The sequence below is a fragment of the Penaeus chinensis genome, chromosome 10, assembly GCF_019202785.1.
Source record: "Penaeus chinensis breed Huanghai No. 1 chromosome 10, ASM1920278v2, whole genome shotgun sequence".
In the NCBI taxonomy this organism is placed as follows: Eukaryota; Metazoa; Arthropoda; class Malacostraca; order Decapoda; family Penaeidae; genus Penaeus; species Penaeus chinensis.
Window position 1 is genome coordinate 3,091,985 of NC_061828.1, and position 7,500 is coordinate 3,099,484.

General features: G+C 33.3%; 2 protein-coding genes across 3 annotated transcripts in view; one reads left to right on the forward strand and one right to left on the reverse strand.

The window, feature by feature from the left end:
* LOC125029548 (anaphase-promoting complex subunit 10-like) overlaps window positions 1-3,134 on the forward strand; it is a 6,099-nt gene extending 2,965 nt beyond the window's left edge. Inside the window, 3 exon segments of the mRNA XM_047619502.1 lie at window positions 550-712; window positions 1,198-1,237; window positions 1,239-3,134. Coding sequence (XP_047475458.1) covers window positions 550-712; window positions 1,198-1,237; window positions 1,239-1,484 — 449 coding nt within the window. The 3' untranslated portion in view covers window positions 1,485-3,134.
* The window catches only part of LOC125029546 (UDP-glucuronic acid/UDP-N-acetylgalactosamine transporter-like), a 15,917-nt gene continuing 10,878 nt past the window's right edge, over window positions 2,462-7,500 (reverse strand). For both annotated transcript variants that reach the window (XM_047619500.1, XM_047619501.1), the window contains exon 7: window positions 2,462-6,751. In XM_047619500.1, the coding sequence (XP_047475456.1) occupies window positions 6,655-6,751 (97 nt within the window). In that variant the 3' untranslated portion in view covers window positions 2,462-6,654. The remainder of the gene's footprint in view (window positions 6,752-7,500) is intronic.

The following is a 7,500-nucleotide window of genomic DNA, read 5'->3' on the forward strand; positions in this document are numbered from 1 at the left end:
TTGTTTGCCTATTTGCTATCCTTATCTGAAAGGAGGACCTCTTACTTTGTGTTGCTCTTGTTAAGACTAGAAGAGATGCTGGAAAGATGTGTTCAGTCCAATGTGATATTTGTTCAATAATTTTGTTGAAACGTAGACAACTCTTTAATCACCAAGGACTCCGTTAATAGCCCTATCTTGTGTAATCTCTCACCTGTTTACCCTTTTCCTTGATTTTTGGAACAGTTTTTACTTTATAATTGGTATAATCAAATGTCAGTGATAATGATAACTGCAGGAATGATATCAAAAGTATTAGAAAATACAAATTCTAAAAATTCTTGGATTATGGTAATCAGTGTAAGTCAGAGTCATCACAGACACTACATTGAACATTGCACATAGCCAGCATGGACTCATAAAAGGAATGGATAAAAGAGAAAGAAAACAAATAAATATAAAGATAAGATAAATGAATGATACGATGATATGAAATAATCAATGATTTAAGTAGTAATGATAATTGAAAAAAAAAATAAAGTAAGGAAAATAAGATAAAGCATGTTTTAGGATTTGGAGTGGAACAGCTGCGCGATGACTGCCTCGACACTTACTGGCAATCAGATGGTCCGCAGCCCCACCTAGTCAACATACAGTTCCGCCGCAAGACCACCATACAGGATGTGTGGATTTATGCCGATTACAAAGCTGATGAGAGTTATACTCCCAGCAGGTGAGGTGAAAGTAGTAAATATATGATCTCTGTTAGTATCTATTTAGAAATACGAGTGGTTTTTTTTTTTTTCTTGCCCTTTCCGTGATATGAGTCGTAAGGAAATCCTTTTTATTTCAGATGGTAATCAGATGAGAAGCTAGATTATTAACTTTATATGAATTTACAATCCTCATATGCCAGGAATTAATTGGAATCTGGTTCTGACAGTATATGCTTTAAGGAAATATGCATTGTACAAGTAACATTGGTCAGGATATACTGAACTACTGAAAATAGCATTGCCAGGGGATTGATAGATCTTGCTAATATTATGGTAGATTTAATATATCCCTTTCTGGTAATTTGAATATTTATTCATCAGTCTTCAAATTGGCTCTTTCTTTGAAGTGCAGGTGTATGATATGACTTATTTTCTTTTTAATTTTCTGTAAAAAAAAACATTTGTCTGAATCCAAATCAGTTTATGGCTTGATCCCCCACAGAATATCGATCCGCTGTGGGACACACTTCAATGACCTCCAAGGAGATTGAAGTGGTGGACCTGCATGAACCAACTGGCTGGCTTCTCATCCCTCTGAAGGACATTCACGACCGTCCAGTGCGCACATACATGGTCCAGATTGCCGTTCTCTCGAACCACCAGAACGGGCGGGACACGCATATGAGGCAGATTAAGATCCACTCTCCTGTGGAGGATAGGGCCGTTGCGGTGGATAGTGTGGGGGCCTTCACGTCACAGGCCTTCAAGCAGTATAGTTGTATCAGATGATGTTCTGGGTCCACTGGCTTTTACAGTAGTTGAAAGTTTGGCTGTGTAATTTTGTGTGTGTGTGTTGTGTGTTTGTGTGTTTGTGTGTTTGTGTGTGGATGGAAAGTATGTACTTTATTCTCTGTTTTTTTTCTTTCTTTTCATTTTATATTATGAGTTGTACCACATTCCCCTTTCCTTCCCTTATTATTATGATTCTGTTTATGAGAAATTCAGAGCATGGGTATAGTCAGCAATTACCAGACCTAACAACCAAAGCATGTTATTCTCTATACAGCAGAATAAACAATCTGAATCTCCCATGAATACCTACTGTGTACACTTCTTTCTGTGAGAGTTTTCCTCTTTTCTCTATAATATGACAAGATACTGTTTTATTTTTAGCATATTGTGGAAATTTAAGAATCAACTCGGAAATGGAACTTTCTTGTATCATTCCCATATCATTTTTTTTCTAACTGGTAATTTTATGTACATATCTTTAAGTATTTGAACAAAAGAGAATTTTAGTTTATGATATTACCTCTAAACAGATATCAAGTCATAACAGTGTGATCTTTTCATTAGTTATTCTATTAACCTCTACCAATATATGATAGGAAGAGAATTTATAAAGTTTTCTTTATTGAAATTTTTAAAAGCTCTAAATGATTATGTAAACTTGCAGGAATTTATGTATTATGACATTTCTTTTGTTAATATCTAATATAAAAAGATTACTGATAAGAAAAATAAAATATAACTGAAAGAACACTAATACAATTTAACAAACTTGTCATATACATTTCAGTTACAGTGTACTGAAAGCAGGTTAGTTAAAAGATACTAAATATCCTGTACATCTTATTTTTACTGTTCTAACTTCAGAAAAGAATAATGTTATTATTTCTTAACTCAGCTTTTATTTATCCCTTTATATAATGGTGCTGTTATACTTATAAAATAACTTAACACGAATGGAAAATAAAAGACACAGACAATTCACAATTTCATAATTATTATTCATATTCATCACTCAATTCACAGAAAACAGTGCATTACATTAAATGATAACACAACCATAAAAAAATTAAGGAGGATGCATGAACTGAAATGATGAACAGGAAGAGCATAGCAGCTTTGGAGATTACAAAAATATAAATGTACATCTCTTTATTTCACAACTTCCTTTAGGGATATAACTTCCACCACAGAAATTGACACGTGTCAAGAACTGGCACGTATCCCTTTTCCTCTCTCTCTCTCTCTCTCTCTCTCTTTGTTTTTCTAATCCATCCTGTAAAATATATTATCTTTGTTGAATAGTGATAAGCACACTTTTTTAAGAAACTCTCTTTCTCTCTCTCTCAAAAAAAAAAAGTATCATTCACACACAACACACACACAAACAGCACGGACATATAAAAAAAAAAAAATAATAATAAAAAATAAATAGAAATAAATATCCCTAAATGGTCAAAAACACGTGGAATAAATATGGCATATCGGCAACATGGCCAGCAAGATGATTACAGAGACGATGCTCCCCTAAGACACTAATCAGACTGCTCCCCTCTTGCATCTTGAAATATTGCCATATACAATGCAGTTTTGGGGGAGAGGAGGGGGCTGAGGGGGCGGTTCTGGTTTGGTAAAAGTTGGAGGAAGAAAGGAAAGGAAAAGAAAGAAAAAAAAAAAAAAAAAAAAAAATCTGAAGTGAATGAACGATTTCTTCTGCACCGAGCACATTTGCTAGAAGGACAATGCACTGACTGTTTAGATGGGTAAATACAGCAGCTATGGACCTTGGGGATGAGAAATACGAGGAGGAGGAGGTGGCAGGAATTGCAATGGCATTTACTCAAACCAGGGCAACATGTCTCTGAGGAGTCATTACTTCGTTTACCTGTTCCTCGGTTCAGTATATATTCATTGTTTATTTAAACTGAGCTCGCAGGCAAAAAAAAAAAAAAAAAAAAAAAAAAAAAAAAAAAAAAAAAAAAAGGAAAAGAAAAAAAAAAAGATGAATGATAACAACCCTCACATTTGTCATAGTAAAGGTAGCAGATTAGCATACCTATTATACAAGGGCTGAACCAACAAACATATCTAAGAACAATATCCAACCTTTACCTAAGCAATGAAAACATGTGGCTTGCTGCGTCCCCATTTAAAACTTTATGGAAACATTTCCTTCCAAATAGTCAGGTAAAATATCAACATCAGATCATGAGCAACTGAATAAAAACAAAACAAAAAAAACATCCTAAACACATCTAATACTTTGGCTAATACTACATAAAAAAGGGAAGTATACAGATGCGAACTACTGCAACTAATAATTCTCTGTACTAGTATATGTGGCACTCAAAGGGTAATGTCTATGAAGTCATATGAATGAATGATTAAATATCGGAATCATTTAACATCTGCTATGCATGAACCTACACAGAAAAAGATAAAAAACAAGCTTTTCCTCTACCTCGTCTGGAATTGGTGACATGACAAGCCCTGAGATGCTACGCAAAATGACATGAAGAATGCTGATTTTTATGTAAAGAAAAAAAAAAAGAAAAAAGAAAATAATAATAATAATAATAAAAGTAATAATAAAAAATAACAATAACGATGAGTAAACAATAACAAATAATGCCCCTTTTCCAAAAGTTAGATCCAGGTGTTCTAAATCGAATGAAACCATGAGCAACTGATATAAAATGGGGTAATCTTAAAACAGTGAAGCTTTGAATCTTGGAACTTTTTCTTTTACAGTATTCTATAAATTATAAATAACAAAAATAACAATAGGTTTTGCCTACAAAAAAAAAGAATCGGTAATAACAAACTACATCAGGAAAGATCTATGTATATAAAAAAAATATTTATATAAATATTATATAAATACTTTAACCATATACGTATATATACACACACATATAACTACACTACTTGTCAGCACTAAAAAACTGGTTTAAGTGAAGATAAAGTGGAAAGGCTATTTCTCTCTTTCTCTTTTTGCCAGGGAAGTACTTAGCTCACACTGAGAGAAAAAAAAAAAAGTTTCCCCCAAACAGTTACGACGTTGAATCTACTAGTACGTTAAATCCTTCCCCATCAAGCTTCATCCCACTTTTCCACACGTATTGTTAGTACTTGTGTACGTACGTTTGTGTGCACTGGTGGGAGTGGGAGAATTGAGAGGGAAAGACAAATGGGAGGAGGTGTAAATGTAGGAGAGGGATAGCAAAAGAGAAGAAGGATAGAGAATAAAGGGGGAATGGGATAAGAGAGGATAGAGGGAAAATTGAGATAACTGAGAGGATAGAGATTGTCTGTTTGTACCCATGAGTGTGTATATATATATATGTGAGTACATGAGCAAGTATAACCATGTGCATTTATGTGTTTAAAAGATAGGTAGGTACATATATATACACATAAGCTCAATCTGAAAAAAATTACATAAATATTCTTCATAAAAATAACACTTTACAGCAAATGCAAAATGGCGTACTTCTCCTTTATCACATAATGACAGCTCTTACGACAAAATAGGGAATCATAAACATCTTATTAAAAAATAAATAAATAAAACAAGCTATTATAAACCCAGAGTTCCAACACTCTCTAATGCCACTTCAATTCATTCAACATGATTTGAAATAAAACTAAGGGGTCTTCAAAATTCAACAAATAACTCTCTTTCAGAAAAAAAAAGGAAGATTAAGTAACTTAAAAGTTATGAATAAATAACCTAAAACATATGTATCACACCACACAACAAATGTGTCCAAACAACATTATACACTGTACTTTCTGTTACATGGAATGACTGCAAAACTGGCTTCCCCTCTTCTTTGTCACTAGAATCACTATATGTATGAACAGCCAATTTTCAGTTAACAAAATGAAGAGCAGAAACTTGAGATTATACCCACTTGTGTTATTTCTTTGATGTCTGCAGGTTCAATTCAGGTATAGTGCCTCTTAGATCTATTTTTTAATATCGGATGATTAATGCGGCTTGAAGCTTGGCACACATTTACAGTCTGCTAAATGGAAAATTTGTGCTCATAAAAGAATGCACTCTCGTATTTATCTTTAATAATTAATTCAATTCTTCTTAGATCAATGTGCATTGTACTTGGTACTATTCAAAACATTTGATTTTTAATAAAATCCATGACAATTTTCCAGCTGAGTAAGATTATGCCAGCATAATGATGAAAATACTAGAGACACCAGTTGTATGCACTCACTTCTATTGTAGCTTCTGATTTGTTTTTGTTTTTTTTCAATGCCAATCAACAACAATACTTGTCTTCATAACTAAAACATACTGTAAACCTACATCTCAGAAAGATTTACCTTTCGATATATATCAAATATTTTCTGTAGTCTAACCACTGGATTTTCCATCAAAGGAAAATGATTTCAAGTAATGTGCATGTTTTCAAAATCAGGCAGAACCTGACAGTCGCACCGTAACACTATGACTTTCACATAACCCTGATCTTCAGTGCAAAGTATGCCCAATCACAAAGACACCAACGAAAGATTGAAGTCTGCGTAAAAGGTCACATCTCATACATTCCAAATTTTCATATCTCATGCTTTTGTATTTTCAATCTTAAGAGTCCTCCCTCTGTTTAAACAGTGAAATCCATCTATAAGGGAGGCAAGTACCAAGGAGGGATAATGCCCTGAAGTTTGCAGATGCCCACTCGGATTCTCAGCCTCATGTACCATACAGGCTGAAGGGATACTCTATAATACTCTCTAAAACTGTTATTATTTTGAAGTTCTCAGGTTTGTCAAATGGCTATTATTTAAGAGAAAATTCAAAATCAATTTCTTTGAAATAAAAAAAAATAAAAAATAAAGATCTTTTAACTGAAAAAAGTAGTAACACAGATGTACACCAACGACTCTAGGCTTATGAGAAACAACACTATCAAAAACCTCCACTGATCAAAGTGCAATAATTTTTTTTTTCTTTTAAATTAGTTGTAATACTCACAACATGTGACAAATAAAATAAAATATAAAAAAAGACAAACCCACAACATGAGCAACATATGTCATTTCCCAGCAACAGGAACGTATCACGGATGAGCACATAACACCTCTTTCGTGATGGATATTTCACCACTGTGGAGAATGCCACGCGTCTAAACAACAGCAACGCAGCTTAGACGTTGGAAGTCGGGGCAGCTTTCATGAGCTCAGGCTTGGGGGGATCCTTTTTGCGAAACGTCACCCACGAGTACACTATACTACCTGCAATGCTGTGGAGAGGTGGAGAGGAAAAAAAGGCATCACTTATTTGATATTTGTGGATTTTTTTCTTCTATCTTAGATGATAGAAAGAGTTTGAAGACAAAAATAACAAACTTTAAAGGAATAATAAGGTATACACTGCTTGCCTGATGATAATACCTGCACATAATGTACAATAAAATAAAGGCATATAAACATATTTTACATACATATATGTATATCAAATCTCTTAGAACACTGTTATTAGTCTGCAAACAGAGAATAAAACTGGTTAGCTCAAAAAAAACAAAAAATCACAAGCAATGCCAATTAAATTATCAATGGTATCTCAATGAAAACTCCTGACATAAATACAGCACAAACACAATATTCCCCTCAGATTTTGAGATCCAAAAGTGACTAATCAGTGGCACGACACACTGAATGAGACAGGAAACATTTAAATAAAACTGTTCTTTTGATGGTAAACACCATTGATTTCTGCAGCAACCAACCAACAACAAAGATATTTGTAAAATCGGTATAACAAATGAACAATGATAATAATGTCACATATATAGGGAGTGTAGATAAACAAATTATTGACAGAAATAGAAAAATAAGGCAAAGGAGACATCTGAATTAACTGAAATCATTAAACACAAAGACAATATAAGCTGAATAACAAATTTCTTTATCAATCATACCAGTTATCAAATCATGATTTATGTACAGAAAAAAAAAATGAATCAAAGAAACAAGAGTAAATAAGATCAAA